At 44.2% G+C, this 19,989-nt stretch overlaps 1 protein-coding gene across 1 annotated transcript in view; it reads left to right on the forward strand.

Moving 5' to 3' along the window:
• The window catches only part of NELFB (negative elongation factor complex member B), a 529,115-nt gene that overhangs the window by 235,864 nt on the left and 273,262 nt on the right, over nt 1–19,989 (forward strand). The window contains 3 exon segments of the mRNA XM_044058168.1: nt 8,269–8,411; nt 12,941–12,963; nt 13,795–13,819. Of these exon segments, the coding sequence (XP_043914103.1) occupies nt 8,269–8,411; nt 12,941–12,963; nt 13,795–13,819 (191 nt within the window).

The raw sequence follows: 19,989 nt of genomic DNA on the forward strand, positions 1-19,989 counted from the left end.
TATCTCTCTCTCCTCTCTGTCTATTACTCACCCCTTACGGGGACTATTGGTATTTACGTTTTACTGGTGATGTATTTCCCACCATAACTTAGCTCCCTGTTTAGGGGGCGCTTAATGTTTGGGACAAGAAAAACTGATGTAATGGCGTCTGCTGCCTGTTTTTATACCCCTGACGTCAGCTCTAACAGACAGAGTCCGACTCTGAAGTTTCTGAATGTGAAGACATGTTTTTATCTGCTTATGAGGATTCAGATGAAGAGGACTCGCTTCCCCTCCAGAGAATTTTTCATTTGGTGATACCCTTCATACTTTGAGAGCATTTCCACTGGGAATGCCAGGATTATCCTCTGTCCAAAAAGAGACTTTGAGAATTTTTAGATTTGCCACAACATAGACCTTTAGCAATCCCTCCGGTTTTGGATGTATTGGACGATGTCTTTATGGAGTCCAGTCTAACTCCTGATACCTTACCCCCTACTCTAAGGAAACCAGACAAGTTCTACTGCTGACCCAGACGTAGTTTCCCAGGGGCCTAAAGGTATAAAAGCAATCACAGCTAAGAATCCCGCCCCTTCAGACAGGGATTCCCGAGCTTTAGACAGATGGGGTAAAAAAAAAGTATACACCTCTGCAGCTCTTGCCATTAGGGCATTGAATTGCAAGTTTCAGATGCTGAAATACTAACAGCATATTATGGAACTTATTAAGCAAACATTATCTACCTTTACAGAATGTGCTGAAAACAAAGGATTATAGGAGCTTATGCATTCTGCAAGCCAAGTCAGCAGGCATAACTTGCAGTGTGGCTTTGACACTTTAGAAGTATCTTGCAGGGTAGCAGTCACTGGTTCTGTACTGAGAAGGAATGCTTGTCTTGAGGAGCAGACCTTGCCAGACCATGTCAAATCAAAATTACTAGATGCTCCTTTGAACAATAACAATCTGTTTAGCACCAAAGCAGAAGTTCTAAAAAACGATGGAAGAAAAAGCTAAGTCTATGCAGACAGTCAGATTTTTTGCAAGTGCAGCCTCCAAGATTCAGTAGGCATTGCCCCTCGAAACATTGGTCCTTTCCAGCCCCTTCAAGGCTATCTCAAACTAGACCCAGGGGATACAGACCCCCCCCCCCAAGATTACAGTCTCAGGGTATGCAGAGATCTAAGCAATGGAGTGCCTCCACTCCTAAAACAGGGAGTGCTAAGCCACCCCCTTACGGAAAGAATTCACAGTGACTTTTCAACTCCACTTCTCACCTCTGCCCAGTTGCTCGTGCCCTTAGGAGGAAAACTTGCCCATCATGCAAAAAACTGGTCCTCCATCACCAAAGACCAATGGGTCCTCAACATTGTATCCCAGGAGTACAAATTTTACTTCCACTCACTGCCAACCCCAAAAGGGTTCCCAGACCTTCCTCCAAACCAGTGGGCAGAAGCACAAAACCAAGTTCAATCCCTGCTCTCCATAAGGTAAATTCAGCTTGTTCCTGCAGAGCAGATAGGTCAAGGGTTTTATTCCAGACTTTTCCTGGTACCCAAAAAAGAGGGCACTTTGCACCCTATCTTAGATCTTTACATTCTAAACACCTTCCTGGTGGTACCAAAATTCAAAATGCTCACCCTTCAGCAGCTGCTTCCTCTGCTGTCCAAAGATGCTTGGTTAGCCACCCTAGACCTAAAAGAAGCCTATCTGCACATCCCTATCAGAGACTCATGCAGGAAATACCTACGTTTCACAGCAGGATCTATGCATGATCAGTTCTCTGCACTTCCCTTTGGCTTATCCACTGCTCCCAGAATCTTCACAAAATGCCTGGCTCCAGCCATTGCCTATTGCAGACAGAGAAATATTCAAATTTACCCATACTTGGATGACTGCCTGATCCAGGCAGACAGTTGGGAAAAGTTGTTGCAGCACCTGACATTTATAAAGAATCTTCTTACTTCCCTGGGGTACACTATCAATGAAAATAAATCAAAACTAGTCCCCAGATCAAAGATTGTATTCCTGGGAGTAAGCTTGGACATAGCATCCCAGATGGCATTCCTTACTCCAGAAAAACAAGCCTATCTGACAGGCTACTTCACTCACATGGCCACCAGAACACAGCTATCTACAAGGAAAATCCTGCAGGTCCTAGAGTTCAAGACCACCAGAACACAGCTATCTGCAAGGAAAATCCTGCAGGTCCTAGAGTTCATGGCCTCTTGCATTCTACTAATTCCATATGCCAGACTGCATATGAGGAAACTTCAGTGGTACTTAAAAAGTCTTAGGTGCCAACATTCTCAGGACCTGGAAACCTTTTTTAACTATCATACCTTGTCTAAGGACAATAGCTGCGGTGGTACAGCAGCAGCATTTTTGCCTCGCAGCAAGAGGTTCTCCTGTTCGATTCTCGGCTGGCGTGCCTTCTCTGTGGAGTCTGCGTGTCCTTCCCACGGTCGAGTGGCCTTCAAAAGACCTGCGTGAATGGGTGTGCCTTCGCTGAAGGCTGGGCATTGGGCTGGCAACTCTGCACCATAAAAATAGACTGCCAATCATTAGCAGACCAGAGTTCCGCTGTGGTGACAAACAACCTTGTCTAAGGACAGAGTTTCTTTGGTGGGCAGCAGCATGCAACCACATCAAGGGACTTCCCTTTACTTAACCCCACGCTGCCCAGACCCTAAGCACAGACGCATCAGACTATGCCTGGAGGGGCACATCTGGCCAACAAGTGGATTCATGCCCACTGGAGCCCAAGTCAAATTCTTCTGCAAATCAACCAAAAAGAGATGCTAGCTGTTCAGCATGCTCTGACAGCTTTTAGATCCTTACTCTTACCAGGACCCCTGCTATTAAAAACAGACAACACCACAGTTATGTGGTACATCAACAAGCAGGGGGGACCCACTCTTACCCACTATGCAGGCTAGCCATGGCCCTGTGGAACACGCACTTGGACATGCATATTCATCTGCAAGCTCAGTTCCTGCCAGGCAAACAAAACTCTGTCATAGACTATCTAACCAGAAATCTCCTGGACCCACACGAGTGGCAATTAGACCCCAGCACCTTCAGCCTTCTAACCCAGAAATGGGGGACCCCAGAGGTGGACCTTTTTGCCTCCCCCTACAATCACCAGCTCAGCAAATTCTGCACCAGGATACCTCACAGCAAGGCCTGGATAGTGGATGCCCTATCCTTCCAGTGGGTAAACCCCTCAATCTGTTAATTTCCCCCTCTGCCTCTTTTTACCAGAATATTACTCAAAGTAAGACAGGACAGACCAAGGGCTGTCCTGATTGCCCCAGACTGGCCACACCAGCACTGGTACCCACTATTGCGCAGCCTGTCACCGGTGCCATCCTGGCACCTACACCAGATCCCAGCCCTTCTCACTCAGCAGGAGGGACAGATCTTGCATCCGCAAATGCAAACCCTGAATCTTGTAGCCTGGCTTATTCCTTGAATTCTCCCCCAGTGACCAGCCTAAGCAAGCAGGTGCTGGACGTCATTCTTGAAGCCAGAAGACCCAGTACCAGGAAATCCTATGCTGATAAGAGGAAAATGTATTGTTCCTGGATTTAATTTAAAGGAGAGGACACAACACTGCCCTCCTTACCTCTACTCCTGGATTACCTAGCTGATCTACTCTACAGAGGCCTGTCCTTCTCCATTAAGATCCATGCCTCTGCCATCTTGGCTCATTACAACACTGAGCCCACCTCTCTTCTCTCACCCTCTCATCAAACAGTTCCTGAGAGGGGCAGACGACATAAGGCCACCAAGGAGAGCACCCACCCCTGCTTGGAACCTTAACTTTGTACTGGAAAAGCTCATGCCCCCCCCCCCCCACCCCGTGAGCCTGGAGCATCAGCAGAGTTAAAATTCCTCTCTTGGAAAACAGCCTTGCTTCTAGCCATCACTTCAGCTAGAAGAGTGTCTGAGCTACAGGCACTTATGGCTGTGGAACCCTTCATTATTTTTCATGCTTTCAGGGTCTCCCCCAGGACTTGATCCTTCCTTTATGATTAAAGTGGTGTCCAGTGTGGCTTTCAACCAATCTATCCATTTGCCAACTTTCTTCCCTGATCCTCAAAATAGAGAGGAAAGGATCCTGCACTCCTTGGACGTGCACAGACAGCTCAGATTCTACCTTGATTGGACTAAGCCCTTCAGGAAATCTGACCAGTTACTAGTCAGTTTTGCACCAGGGGCAGAGGGAAAGGCCATTTCAAAACAAACAATTTCCAAATGGATAGCACACTATATCCATTTCTGCTACAAACATCATGGGAAACCAACCCCTCAGGGGGTCAGGACACATTCCAGTAGGGCAGCTTCTGCCTCTACAGCATTTCTCAGGGGAGTCCCCAGGGACATTCTGGAAGCTGCTACCTGGAGTTTTGTACACACCTTCACCAAACATTACCACCTGCTTATCTTTTCCAAATCTAGGGTGGGTTTTGCAACAGCAGTCTTGCAGGGCATTCTAGCCAGCCCCAACTTTTCTTGACTGCCTCCACCTTTTCTTCAGCTTTGGGAATCGACCCAAGTGTGATGATTGCAACAGTGAAACACGAAGAACATAGTACAGTTGTGTACACTTGCCATAAATGTAGATGTTCAAGTGTATTCACAGTTGCAGTCCTGGTTTCTCACCCTCCAACCCCCTTGTCTCTCTCCTTTGTCTGTTACTCACCCCTTACAGGGCTATTGGTATTTACTTTTTACTGTTGATGTTTTCCCCACCATAACTTAGCTCCATATTTGGGGGGCTCCTGACATTTGGGACAAGAAAAACTGATGTAATGGCGTCTGCTGTCTGTTTTTATACCTCTGATGACATGACGTCAGTCCTTAAGCGACAGCAACTGACGCAGAAATATTAAGTCTCTGGTATTCGGGCTGAGGGCTACCTGCAGGCAGATAACCAAAGTGTGATTACTGCAACAGTGAATACGCTCTAGCATCTACATTTATGGTAAGTGTACACAACTGTTCTTTCTGAATCTTTCCACCTTGAACCTGTCTGTAGCCAAGGAGAAATTCCGGATGGTCACCTTTCAGTCTATTCTGCCCTATCTACAGACAGAAGATTAGATGTGCTTGATCAACTTCAAGGGTGCATACTATCACCATCAGTTCAGGGACCTACCATTTGGTCTTGCCACTGCCCCCAGGTTGTTCACCAAAGTAATGACAGTGGTAGCGGCTCACCTGAGACTTCAGCGGATTGGGTCTTTCCTTACTTGGACAAATAGCTCCTTGCTGCCCCTACCAAGTGCCTACTTTGCCAAGCCAGGGACTACTTCCTTGTATTAGCAGTCTGGGCATTACCATCAACCTCAGCAAATAGTCACTGACTCCAGTTCATAGTATAGACTTTTTCAGAGCCTGGCTGGATACAGTTCAAATGATGGTTTACTTCACCCCGAAGTGGGTGCACAATCTAAGACTCCATGTATCTTGCATCCTACAGACTTTCCTTCCATCAGCAGAGTCAGTTCTGCTGGCTCTGGGTTGCATGGTAGCCACAATCAATCTTTTACCCGTTGGACGGCTTCACATGTGAGTTCTTCAATGAACTCTAGCAGTACAATGGTCTCTTACAGACCTTCCTGTGTTCCATCTGATTCGTATATCTGGGGCGTGCAGAGACTCTCTTCTCTGGTGGATTCTCTCCCTGGATCTTGTCGAGGGACATCCATTTCTCCCAACCTCCCACCCCCCACAGTGACCACGAATGCTTCCCAGCTAGGGTGGGGGGGGGGGCATTGCTCGGGAAGAACAGTCCAAGGCATGTGGTCCCCCTCAGACCAATTTGCATATCAATGTCCTGGAGATGAGGGTGGTTATTTTAGCGTTGCCAGCCCTTCATGCCCATCTTCCTCTGGGGACGATTGCTTTTTAGTCCGACAACATGTCCGTACTCTGGTATATAAACAAACAAGGTGGAACCAGATCTTACCCCCATTGTCAAGAAACCATTAAAGTGTGGGAATGGGCAATTTCCACCAGCCACTTTCTAGTGTCAGTGCACATTCTGGAAAAGTCCAACATTCTGGCGGACAGGCTCAGCAGGACTATTCTGATGCCTAACGAGTGGTCTCTGAATCCTTCAGTATCTGAACAGATCTTCCTGAAGTAGGATCAGGCTTTCTGCGATCTCTTCGCATCTCCTTCCAACACGAAATGCAGTGAGTTGTGAGTTTTTTGCTCTGAACCCCCCCCCCCCCCAGGGGGAAGTCCCCAGAGATGCACTAGTTCATGCTTGGCTTTCCAGTCTTTATGCTTACTACCTCTTATCCCAAAGTTTCTTCAGAAAGCTCGCAGGTCTGGGAGCTCAGTAATCCTCATTACACCATTCTGGCCTCGTCAGGTCTGGTTCCCCTCTTTGGTCTCACCTGGCAGTTCCACCATGCATCTTCGATCTGGTTCCGGATCTCATTTCTCATCCCTCGGGGATTCCTCACCCAGACCTGGACAGTCTGAAACTCGCCACTTGGCTGCTCCAGTTCCAGTAATGATTAGGACCCCCGGTTTATCATCTCCAGTTAAGACCATACTGGTGGCGGCTCACAAATCTTCCACCAGGAAAATATATCCTAGCAAGTGGGAATGTTTTTCTTTGTGGGCCTCTCAGTGAGAGTTAGATCCCTTTTATGGCTCCTGTCCCGGCTGTTGTAGAATTTCTAGCCGGTATCTTTCACCAAGGTGCTAGTTCTTACAGTGTTAAAGTCCAACTGGCTGCCATCTGTAACTTACATGTGGGGGAAAATATGGCTTCTCTAGCTTCATCTAGGCTTTGTAAAGCCTTCCTTAAAGGTACCTTTCTTTTACGGCCCCCCGGTGAAATATCCTACACCTCCTTGGTACCTTACCTTTGTTGTTCAAGCTCTAGTCTCCCCTCCCTTTGAGCCCATGGCATCAGTAGATTTACAGTTTCTTTCTTGGAAGACGGCCTTCTTAGTGGGTATCACTTCATCTAGGAGGGTGTCCGAACTGCAAGCATTGTCCATCAAAGACCCATACATGGTTTTTCATAAAGACAGGGTTTCCTTGCGCAATAAATCCTTCTTTTCTCCCTAAAGTGACCTCAAAAGCAAATATCAATCAAACTATCAGTTCGCCTGTCATCTTTCCAAACTTCCAAAACCGGGATGAATACAAATTACATTTACTGGATGTGCACAGACAACTGAGGTTTTATTTACACAAAAGAAAATCTTTTCATATATTTGACCAGTTGTTTGTCTCCTACTCCAAATGCTTTCTAGGCAAACAGTTGCCAAAGTTACCATCGCTCGCTGGATTTCAGTGCATCATTCGAGCATATTCTGATAAAGGCATCTCCCCTCTGGGTCAGATGAAAGCCCATTCAACTAGATCCATGGCAACATCAGCAACCTTTTGGTCTAGGGTATCGCTGGATATTTGCGCTGCAGCTACTTGGTCCTCATCTCACACCTTCATATCTCATTACAAATTGGACATAGTATCCAGGATTAGAGTATCCAGGGTTAGGGCATCCTTTGGTTCTGCGATGCTCCGGAATATCCTAACACAAGGGCCACCAGGTGTTAGCTGGGGACTTTGTCCCAATGGTTGAACAAATCAAGTAAAGTACTTCAGATAAAGAAGTTATGTACTCACCATAACGTTCCATCTGAGTAGTTGTACTTAATTTGTCTTCAACTAGGAGAGAGCACTATTGTAGCTCTCCTGGTCATGCTTGGCCTAGGTTTTGTAAAGACCTTTTAGTGGTAAGGTCTAATTGGGTCAGGCTTGTCTTTTCTTGTACAGCAAACGATTTGAGAGAAGGAAGGAGAGGGGCATTATGGGTAAGGGGAGGAGCTTGGATCAGATGCAGCTGTCTTGGATCCGAATGCCCAAAGGTTGAAGACAAATGAAGTACAACTGCTCAGATGGAACATTATGGTGAGTACCCAACTTCTTTTTTATTTATTTATTTTTTCACAAACCCCCCCCCCCCCATTTTCTGTCTGCTAACATGGTATCACTCTTTTTTTTTTTTTTTTTTTTTTTTTTTTTTTGCTTATAAACCAGTCTGTTGATTTTTGATTCTGCTGTTATTAGAAGTGGCATGTTTTATTTAGTGACCAAACTATAGTTAGAAACTAATTTTTTTTTTTTTTTATTTCTGATTCCTACTGAAGTAGTTTTGGTCATCTGTGTTGTCTTTGCATTTTCATTCATGGTCAGAGATCTGAACCCAGATCTCAAAGATGCTGTTCCTAATTCTCTTGTGCTGCTTCATTGTAGGAAGTGGAAGTGGTGACCAAGTTCCTGCCGCTTATCATGTCATTCATTGTAGATGACTACACCTTCAACGTGGACCAGAAACTGCCATCCGAGGAGAGAGCACCAGTTACCTACCCAGTAACAGTTCCTGAAATGCTCAGCAAGTAGGTTGAAAACCCAGCAATAATTCCCACAGTATTCACAATGTAAATAAAAGTTGCTGAGCGTACTGTAGTTGTGATGCGAATCTGCTCATTCTCTTAGCATGTACTTAGTGTTTACCTCACAGAAAGTGAAGGGCTTGATTCTTTAGGAATTTGGCTACATTTTAAAAATGACCTGCAAGGACAGCTAACATAGTACTTGGCTGTAAACCTGTAAATGGGATGGTTGATTTGAAATGTAACAAGGCATGTGTTACTATAGAGCATAAGAAAACCAGATATAGTAGTGCATGAAAAGAATACAAAAGTAGTATTGATCATACATATGGTTACACCCAGTGATTAGTATCTTGCGTACAGAGACGTGGTCATAAAGTACCAGGAATTGCAGGCAGGGATGAGGGCAGTGTTGAAGGAGGATGTCCAGGCAGTTCCGATAGTAGTAGGAGCAATGGATGTCATAAAAAAAATTTACTCTTATTTAGATAGTTTACTAATGCACGTAACTCCATGTGAATTGCAGGAGGATTAAGTTCTAGGCATGTTGCAGCTGCTGCAAAGAGCCATTTTGGCCAACATCAAAGAGTGAAACAATACTAATTTCACAAACATTAATCATACTTTGACTTAGGAAAGGGGTCCATTCCCGTCCTGGTATTAGAAACCTAGAAGACTTAAAGAAATTAAACCACAACAGAACTTCACTCTTGGGGGGAGTTCGGTTACTACTTAAGGGGTGCATTGTTTTTGGCCATCTTTGAGTGACAGTGCTTCATAACAGTTTACAACTGCAGCTTAACACATTAGACATCTGCTGACTTCTAGTGGTAGTTTGTTTGACTTTACTGCAGGGTGACTCTTGCAGTAAGTTGCTACCAATATTTCTACCTCAGACATTTGCTGCATCAAATTTCTCTGCAGCCCTAAATAGTACTACTCATCAAAGCAGTCATGGTAGCGTCTAGGAGATGTTGCTCCTGCCCATGTCTGCAGTTCTTTCCAGGCACAGAACTAAGTTTTTTCTCAGCAACAAGTGTAGTACTTTTTTAGTATATGTTACTGGTTTTTCTAGTCCAGTGTTAACTTTTAAGCACTAGACCCAGCAGTTGAGACTCTGTTATCCTTTATCAGCCTGCCTTTTCAGGAGATTGGCATGCCTACGCAATATTCAGTCATTGCTATTTTGCATACCAGATCTGCCAACATCATAACTTCTTTACACAGAACAGTTTGCTTGTCTTGGACTAGATTCTGTAGACTGCATTCTTAGTGGTGACAGTTGAGGTTTTCATTGCTATCCCACGGTGATCATTCTGTTCTCATTTCTGAAGTTGTGCTAAGGGATTGAGTGACATCTCTTTTTTTTTTTTTGTCTTTATCTGAACTTTCTCATATTGGATATGGAATTTCATCTATCAGCATTACAGCTAATTACTTGCCAGCAGGGGAATAGTCAGAGAGAAGGAAACACCATTCCCACCTTTCTTTTTTTCTTCATCTCTTTCCCTCAAGACCTGGAAAAAGATGGTAAAAAGTTCCCATGGTTTCTTCACAGTTGTTTCCCAAGTAATAGAGGGGGGAAATTACTCCAAAAAGATCAACTCAGCTTTTGATATTAAGTTAAAGCTTCATTTATTTGTATGTATTTGTTAAGCAGGGTAAAACACAGATCCATTTGAATCTTTCAGATTTGGCTCAGAGTACAAACACTGTAAAAAATCTAAAAGTTAATCATCTTGAGTGGAAGGCACTTGACGTTGTATAAGGTTGATAAACAGCATTTTGGGTAGGGCAATAATATATTAACAGTTGTCTATTTTATAAGGAATTTCCACTTTTTAATGCAGACTTCTAAAAACTGTCCAGTTAGACTTTCTACTAAAAAGCTGTTTACAACAGCTGGCGATACCCCTGGTTAAACAGATTGGATTATGTAGGTTCCTGTTGGGAATGTTATGTTGGTTCTTGGCACTATCCTTGTATGTTGCTCTCAGTCTCCAGCAAATCTGATGTGATGTACTGTCTTCTGGTGGGTGTATGTCATTTCTGTAAAATCCCAACTATGGATGATGTTGATATCCTGCAACTTCAAGACATCAGCATTGAACCACAGTTCTTAGTCACTCCCTACAGGGAATCCACAATGCCGATTATGCTGGACAAGGTTATTTCCATGAAGTAGATGCTGACAAAAATCCTGAACTGTTTGGACAAAAATTTGATGTTGCAGATGTCATTTGGTAAAAGAAGGAAAACCAGTTCATCATATCGATCACTTCTGCAGTAGCCTTAGTTTATATGGGTTACATCCTGCCAATGATATAAATCAAGGCCAGCTTTGAAAGCTTCGGGGGTACCTTCCATGCCCGTAAACTAAGAAGTCTGGGTACAAAGCACTTCTGAGCTTTAATGCCACCAAGAAGTATGCTGCTCTGAGGCTTTCAAGGATCAACTCTCTGCTTCTGCTGTTCATTTGCTGGGCAGATAAGTTCCCTTTAGGGGGAAAAACTTCCATTTTTTTACTGGTGTTGCTGTTTTATTATTTTACTCTTCAGGAAAAGTTAGGAGTGCTGTGTTTAAAAAAAAATTGTCATGAGACTGTAACATGCGTTTAAATGGAACACTCATTTTTCCTGTCAGTTTTAAATGTGATTAAAATAACTGAACAGATTTTTGTGGGACTGGCATAGTGTTAAAGTGCTTTTTGGTGTGTTTTTCTGTCCAAGTGACTTGTACACTTGCAGTATTTACCAGCATTTGCTGCTTGTCTTCCCTGGGAAATAGGCACAGTCCCAGGTTTGACCCTAGAACAGACTACCTGCTGGTCCTTCTTCTAGTCACAAAATTAAAAAAAAAATCTAAGCAAGCAACCTTTGTCACCACAGCAGGCTAGCAGTTGCCCCAGCCACAGGTGGGTGACTCTACAGTGGCCATTTGTACCTCTGACCCACTCATCTTTTAGCCCGGATCCCTCTAGTGTAGCACCTATAGCCATTATGGACTGGGGGTCAGCCATGTACTCTGTGGCTGTTTGGGGTCCCCTCAGTGGGCAAGGAAGAATCTCTCACTCTTATCGTTCCTGGGAGCATTAACCAGGATGGTCTCCTGCTGTCATAATGCTGTATCCATCCTTGGTGAAGCAGCTGCTGCAATTACTAATACAGTTGGCCCTATTTTTCCCATCAAAAAGAAACCAAAACCCAAGCATGTATCTACTTCTCAAATTTCTTTGGATAAGGAGTAGTTTACTGGGTCTGTTTCAGGGTTTAATTCAAGCTATTGATAATTCTAGTAAAGTAGTTTCTGGTAAAAGAAAAGGATACCTCTTTTCTGTAAAGATTTAAAATTCTAAATCTGAACAGGAATATGCTGGGTGGATGCAGTTTTTCCAAAGATTTCTGATCCTGACTCTGAGGACAGCTCAGTTTTTGTTTTGCTGTGTGTGTGTGTGTGTGTGTGTGTGTGTGTGTGTGTGTGTGTGTGTGTGTGTGTGTGTGTGTGTGTGTGTGTGTGGGGGGGTTCTCTTTCTCAGCATCTTTTTGGCATGTCCCGGTATTGGTTTCTCAATCCTTCAAAAAATACTGCAAGTTGTTACTGAAGGATTTTCCAGGTCCTACACCCATTCTGCCTGCTTTAGAAGATGTGTATTACTGCCTGCAGTTTTCCTGATGGTCCAAACATGTGTCCCTAAAAAGGCAGACAGAACGTATAAAGTTCCTCAGTCTTTTACATTTTTATGCACTTTTCCTAAAGCTGACCCAGCAGTTATAGCTGTAGTTGATCCGACTGCTGCTAAACATCTAGTCAGTTCCAGTCCTATTCTTTCTGATAAGAATGGAAAAATTTGATTATGGAAAAAAAATGTGCATACTTATGCTACTTTGATTTTTTTTTTTTTCAGAATTTTGAATTATCAGACTAGTGTGTTCTAATTATGAAAGTATGGCGCATGTTTTATCCGGAGGAGGACTGTGAGGAAAAATGTGCTTTAAATAACTTGGTGACATGCAGTAGAAGAAACTACTCGTTATTTAAAGTGTGTGTATGAAAGTGCTATTGCCAATTTACTGTTTTTGAAGAGGTCTGCATGGCTATATTCTCAGAACCTTCCTAATGATGGTGATAAAAATGAGATTTTAAATTCGGTAACCAGTCTCAAAAAATGTAGGTAAACTGACATTTAAGAAGAAACTGCAAGGGGGTTCCAATCTGCCAAAACCAAGGACAGTCTAGCAAGTCTGACTTGTGAAATAAGGATATGTAAGGTATGAATTGATATTTGTTCACATTTAGGGATATAGTTTATCCTGGTGTTGAGCAAATCTTTCAGAATGGTTTTGAAGGATGGGAGGGTATTGACCTGACCTGATGGATAGAGGTGAGGAGTTCCAGGCCTTAGCAACAGTGTATGAGTACAGACAGTGCCCAGCAGATTTGATTGGTTTGTGGACAGACAGAGAAGTGTTTGGAAATTGGATCGTAATGACCGACTAGGAACATAGTGTAAAATGTTAGTGCTGGGCAAGCAGATGGTTTCTGGATAATTGTATAGGTGGTAAGAAGCTGTGTATATGTTAGCTGATGGGGTAGTTCTAACCAGTGTAGGCTTTTTAGTGCTGTACAGTGGTGGATTTTGTTATAGCATTGTTCAGGTTTTGATTGTTGTGAAGCCTGAAAGTTAGTAAAGATGAGAGCACCACAAAGAAGTGTTGGGGAGGAGATAAGTAGTGGCAATTGCAGTTTAAAAAAAATATATATATATATATATTATTAGCAAATGGGTGCCAACAACATAACCAGCACCCATTCAGGGCTAGTTGTCTGTTTTTACATTTGTGTGATTTGCTGTCCTCTGGCTTTTCTTACTCCTCTGTCAAGGTTCATTTGTGTGCCATTTCAGCATATTTGCCCTTGCATTCTCCTCTTTCACTGCAGTCTCATGTCAAAATGTTTTTGAAAGTGGTTTTGCATAAGAGGCCTCCAAGAAAACTGGTCACCCCTCCTTGGGATCTTAATTTTGTGTCTGAGAAGCTAACAGTTGCTCAATTTGAACTAACTAACCTGGCTGACTTTAGGTTCTTAACATGGAAAACCGTTTTGCTGGTTGCTGTAGCCTCTGAAGGGAGGGTTTCTTTGAGACTAATCTTTTTGGACTAAGGTGATATCAGTGTTTACTTTAAGCCGACCTATGCATCTACCAGTGTTTTTTTTTTTCCTGAACGTAAAAATGAGAGGGAGGATACTCCATACCTTGGATGTCTACAGTTAAATTTGGTACTATCTTGACAGAACTGAATATTTCAGATCTGATCAATTCATTTTTTGTGAAGGTAAGAAAGGGCAACCTGTGGCAAAACAGACCATTTCCAAATGATTGTCTAAGCATGTTACCTTTTGTTATATTCACCGTACCAAAACTATTTCAGGCAGGGTTAGGGACTTTGCTTCATCTGTGGCTTTTTAAAATCCACCCCTTTCCGAAAGTATTCTAGAAGTTGTTACTTGGTCCTTTGTACCTAGTTTTACAAATCACTATAAGCTTTATTCCTTCTTTAGGTTGGGATCAGTCTCTCTCAATGCAGATGTCAGGGTTGCACTACATTGTGATCAGAATCTGAACTGCTCACCTTCCATCTTAAATGAATATGCAGAGTAGTAGAAGTTCAGTCTCCCTCTCTAGCAGTTTTCATGCAGGATGATAGTTTGATAACTTTACACTGCCTACAGTTGTGGATGACCTTTGTTGTACACTGCCACTAGAATGGTCATTGTGTAGTCATATGGGAGGCACCTTTCACTCCATACTGCAGTGAATACCCATATAAGCTGTTTCTCTCCTACTTACCCAGAGTGTTGATCATATTTTCTGACTTCACCTGAGTCTGCTGCTTTCCTTGACTTGTTTCTTGGTGCTGATGTTACTATTTCTGAGGGTGAATTCTTTCTCTGTTATATGCTGTCCATGGGGCAGTGCAGCTTCTATGGGTTTTTTATGATAAACAGCTGGGAATACTTGTAGAATTTAGTTTAACAAAAACCTAACCATTAAAAATCAGAAATCAACAGTTTACAATGGTTGGAACCCATGTGCCACCTCATCAGTTAAGGATCTTAAAAATACAGATGATGTTCTTCTTGTTTCACTGTTGCAGTCATCCCACTTGGGTCATCATGCCAGGGGTAGCCCTCAGTCGACCCAAATACCAGAGGCTTAGTATTTCTGCATCAGTTGCTCTAGGACTGACATCAGGTCGTAAGTGGTATAAAATCAGGCAGCCGTTGCCATTACATCAGTCTTTCCTGCCAAGGAGCCTGAAGCAGAAGCAGTTTGCACCAGTGCCAGTCAGCCGCTACCTGAGTTTTCGTTTTCGAGTTGACGCCTTCTAAAGCTAAGTACCCTGTTGGGGATCCCTTTTTATTGCTCTAACCAATGTCAGAAAAAGTTAACAATTGTCTCGCCTGTGGAAAGCAAATACCACACCGAGACTCCCATTCTTATTGCGTCACCTATTTAGGCCCAGATCACAATGTCCCTTGCTGTCGCTTTTGTGCTTTGACACCAGAACTATACATCGTTGGGCCATAACTGTAGCTAAATAGTTTTGCTCTCAATTCTTGTATTCTGATAACGGCTTCAGTAAGGCATCCGTCTACCGATCTTCCAAAAAAAAATCGCAAGGATAAAGATGGACCGCACAGGTCCAAAACTGCCGATGACGCTTCTGTTAAGCTAGTAGTCAGTTCTTCGGTCCTCACTGAGGTGCTTTCACAGCCCCTGATGCCTGCTTCTGTGGATTTGCATGCTGCTACTGAGACCCATTTGGAGTCAAGTATGCCGCAAGACTCTTCTTCGACTAAAGATCCTGCGGATGTCTCTACTTTTGATGGGTCCGGAGCCACTGAGCAGGCACCGGCTTCCGAGGAAGTTCTTTGCACTAGCGATAGTCGACACAAACCAAAGACTTCTTTTGCGTCTTCAGTTCTTTCTAAACTACCGAGTTTCTAAGGCCCAGGGTATGAACTACGCCTAAAAAAACGACTACCCAAGCTCAGGCACCTGCTTCCATGCCTCAATCTCAAATGTTTAAAATGATGGAAGACCTTATTATGCTTATTGGGGGAAACCAGGCTACCCCTTCCAAAAGAGAGACTTGTCCCCAGTAGTTTTACCTGAACAGGAGTCCAATGACTCTGTGGTTTCTGAATATGAAGACATGCAACCCCTCTCTGCTTATGAGGATTCTGATGCAGAGTAATCCATTCCTTCTGCCTCTCCTCTCGAGGATTTTTCATTTTGTGAAACCCTACAATACATTAAGGGAGCATTTTAAATGGGAAGCGAAGGACTATCCTCAGTCAAAAAGAGACTCTGGGAATTCTTAGACATACCACAGCACAGACCTTTAGACATTCCTCCTGTCCTGGATGTTGTGGATAATGTTTTTATGGAATCCAGTTTGACTCCTGACAACCCTTCCTCTTGCTCCCTGGAAACCTGACGGTATTAGAGTCCCTGAATCTAACAAATTCCTTTTCAAAAATTTCTACTGTTGACCCAGAGGTCATCTCCCAAGGATCTAGCAATCTCAGCTAGGAATCCCACCCCCTCAGACAGGGATTCCCAAGCTTTAGACAGATGGGGTAAAAAAGCATACACCTCTGCAACTCTTGCTGTTAGAGCACTAAATTGTCAGTTCCACATGCTGAAATATCAGTAGCATGCCATGGAACTCCTCAAACAAAACATATCTTCCTTTCCTGCTTGTGCAGAAACTAATTACAAAAGCTTATGCATTCTGCAAGCCAAGTTACTAAGCACACCTTGCAATGTGGCTTTGCCGCCCTAGAAGCATCTTGCAGTGCAGCAGTGACTGGTTTTGTCCTTGGAAGGCATGCTTGGCTTAAAGAACAGACCTTGCCAGACCATGTCAAATCAAAATTATTGGATGCACCATTGAACAAAGACATTTTGTTTGGCACCAAGCAGAAGAGGTCTTAAAAAGATGGAAGAGAAAGCTAAATCTATGCAGACAGTTAGACTTTTTTTTTTTTTTTTTTTTTTTTTTTTTTTTACAGGTCCAGCCTCCGAGGTTCAGTAGGCATTGTCCCTCCAAGCACTAGTCCTTTCTGACCCCTCCCCGGGGAAGCAGACAGCCCATACCCCCTCCCCGGGGAAGCAGACAGCCCATACCCCCTCCCCGGGGAAGCAGACAGCCCATACCCCCGCCTCCAGGGGAAGCAGACAGCCCAGACACCCCCCCCCCCACAGGGGAAGCAGACAGCCCAGACACCCCCCCCACAGGGGAAGCAGACAGCCCAGACACCCCCCCCCCGCCACATGGGAAGCAGACAGCCCAGCCCCCAACAGGGGAAGCAGACAGCCCAGACCCCCCCCCCCCGGGGGAAGTAGACATCCCAGACCCCCCCCTCCAGGGGAAGTGGAGATCTAAGAGATGGAGTTCCTCTTCTTCAAAAACAGTGTGCGCTAAGCCACCCCCTTATGGTAAGAACCCACAGTGACTATTTACACCTCCACCCCTTAACTCTGCTCACCTGCTTGTGCCCCTAGGAGGAAAACTCTCCTTCCATGCAAGCAACTGGGCCCCTATTACCAACGACAGATGGGTCCTCAACATAATGTCCCATAGATACAAATTTTGTTTCCACACTCTGCCAACCCCAAAAGGGTTCCCAGAGCTTCCCCCAAAACAGTGGGCAGAGGCCAAAAAGCAAGTCCTTTCTCTGCTCTCCATGAGGGCAATACAGCATGTTCCTGCAGACCAGATAGGCCATTGTTTTCTATTCCAAACTCTTCCTGGTACCCAGAAAAGAGGGTACCTGGCACCCAATCCTCGATCTATCCATTCTAAACACCTTTCTGGTGATTTCAAAATGAGCACTCTCCAGCAGCTTCTTCCTATGCTTTTCAAGGATACTTGGTTAGCCACCCTAGACTTAAAAGGCCTACCTACACATCCCAATCGGGGAATCTTGCAGGAAATATCTACGTTTCAGGCCAAGATCTATGCACTTTCAGATGTTCTCCATGTTTCACTGTTGCAGGCATTACATTTGGGTTATCTGCTTGCAGGTAGCCCTCAGTCGGCCTGGTTATCAAAGTCTTGGGTCCTGCGTCGGTTGCGGTCTCATCTTCTATGACATCAGGTAGTCAGGGGTATAAAGCATGCAGCCCGACGGCATTACATCAGTCTTTCTGGCTGTGTGTTGCCCAAAGCAGAAGCAGTCCACAAGTGCCGGTCGGCCGACTCCTGAAATTTACGTTTGAGTTTCAGATCCGAAGTCTTCAGCTAAGCTAAGTACCCCGTTGGGGGATCCTTTTTCTTGCTCTAAACCGATGTCAGTAAAAGTTAACAATTTTATTTCTTGTGGAAAGCAAATACCTCATAAAGATTTTAATTCGTACTGCATTCCTTGCTTAGGCCCAGACCACTATATACCTAGCTGTTGGTTTTGTGCCTTATTCAAACCACTATTAGTCGTTGGTTCATTTTTGCATCTAAATATTTTGGTACATTGTTCAATTATCCAGAAATGGCTTCGGTAAGCCACCCGACTACAGACGTTCCAAAAAAATGCAAAGATAAAGACAGAGACAGACCGCATAGGTTCAAAGCTGCCGACGACGCTTCTCCTAAGCTAGTCGCCCGTTTGCCGGTACTCAGGTGCTTTTGCAGCCCCTGATACCCACTACTTCAGATTTGCATGCCTCTGAGACCCATTCGGAGTCCGGTATGCCGCGAGATGCTTCTTCGGCTGTGGAACCTGCGGATGTCTGTACCTTGGATGGGTCCGGAGCTGCTGTGCAGGCACCGGCTTCTTAGGGTGTATTCAGGCCCAACTGACTTGCATATTAAACCAATGCCATCTTCTTCAAGGCCTAAAACTCAATCCATGCCTAGAAAACAGATGCCCAGACTGCATGGTCAGGCCCCTATGCCTAAAAAACAAATAAAAATGGCTGAAGACGTTATTACTCTAATCAAGGGAAGCCACCCTTCTCCCTCTAAGAGACCTACAACTGATTTTCCTTCTGATTCTTCTGATCAGGATTCTGAAAGTTCTGTTTTCTCTGACCAGGAGTTGCCCTTCTCTACCTATTAAGGATTCTGATGCAGAGGACTCCATTCCATCTGCTTCCCCTCCAGAGGATTTCTCTTTTGGTGAAACCTTGCATACTCTTGGGGAACATTTCCGCTGGGAAAGCCAGGATTACTCTGACTCCAAAAAGAGGCTTAGGGAATTCTTACTCCTACCTCACCACAGGCCTTTAGCTATCCCTCCTGTACTGGACATTGTAGATGATGCCTTCTCGGAATCTAGCCTGGCCCCCTGACACTTTACCTCTGGCTCCCAGAAAACCGGACAGGTATTACGGGGTACCTGACTCTCACAAGTTCCTCTTTAAGAATCCTACTGCGGATCCTGAGACCATTTCACAGGAAACCAAAGGCATTAAGGCTACTACTGCCAAAAACCCTACCCCCTCTAATAGAGATTCCAGGGCCCTGGACAGATTGGGTAAGAAGGTATACACTTCTGCAACTTTGGCCATTAGGGCTTTAAGCTGCCAGTTTCATATATTAAAGTATCAGCAGCATATTCATGGATTGCTTAAACAGAAAATGATGTTGATTCCTGACTGTGCTGAAAATAAAGAATTACAAGATTTAATGCATTCTGCTGAACAAGTTGGAAAACTTACTTTGCAATGTGGTTTTGATTCATTAGAGGCATCTTGCAGGGCTGCTGTCACTGGTCTGTACTTAGAAGGCATGCTTGGCTTCAGGAGCAATCTTTGCCAAATCATGTTAAAGCTAAATTACTGGATGTTCCCTTAAACCAAGACCGCCTGTTTGGCAACAAAGCAGAAGTACTTAAAAAGATGGAGGCAAAAAGCTAAATCTATGCAAACTGTTAGATTTCCTGCAAACTGTCAAAGATTTCCTGCAAGTACAGCCTCCCAGATTTAGTAGGCACTGGCCTTCTAAGAATTGGTCCTTTCCTGCCTCTTCCAGGCCTTTTCAGTCCAAACCCAGGCGTCAGTCCCAAGGTACTCCAGGCCTAAACAGTGGGGGGATCCCACTTCCAAAGCAGGGAGTAGTAAGACACCCCCCTATAGTAAACTTGTCACAATGACTTAACTTTAAACCTTCCAAGCCCTGCTCAACTGACTGTTCCTTTAGGGGGAAAGATCGCCCTGCATGCAAAAAAATGGAAACTCATTACCCAAGACAAATGGGTTTTAAATATAGTTTTCCAAGGATACAGATTCCACTTCACTCCTTACCAACCTCAAACAACTCATAACTGTTGGCGAGACCTACCCCCAAATCAGTGGGCAGAGGCTCAAAAGCAAGTTATCTCTCTTTTAAGCATCAGGGCTATTCAGCCTGTCCCAGAAGAATGGGGGCAAGGCTTCTACTCTGGACTTTTCCTGGTACCCAGAAAAGAGAATTCCTGGCATACTGTCTTGGACCTGTTTATGCTAAACACTTTTTGGTAATCCCAAAATTCAAAATGCTAACTCATCAGCTGCTTCCCATGCTAGGCAAAAATG

The sequence above is a fragment of the Protopterus annectens genome, chromosome 16.part0 (genome assembly GCF_019279795.1).
Source record: "Protopterus annectens isolate FY-2018-M chromosome 16.part0, PAN1.0, whole genome shotgun sequence".
NCBI classification, from domain to species: domain Eukaryota; kingdom Metazoa; phylum Chordata; order Ceratodontiformes; family Protopteridae; genus Protopterus; species Protopterus annectens.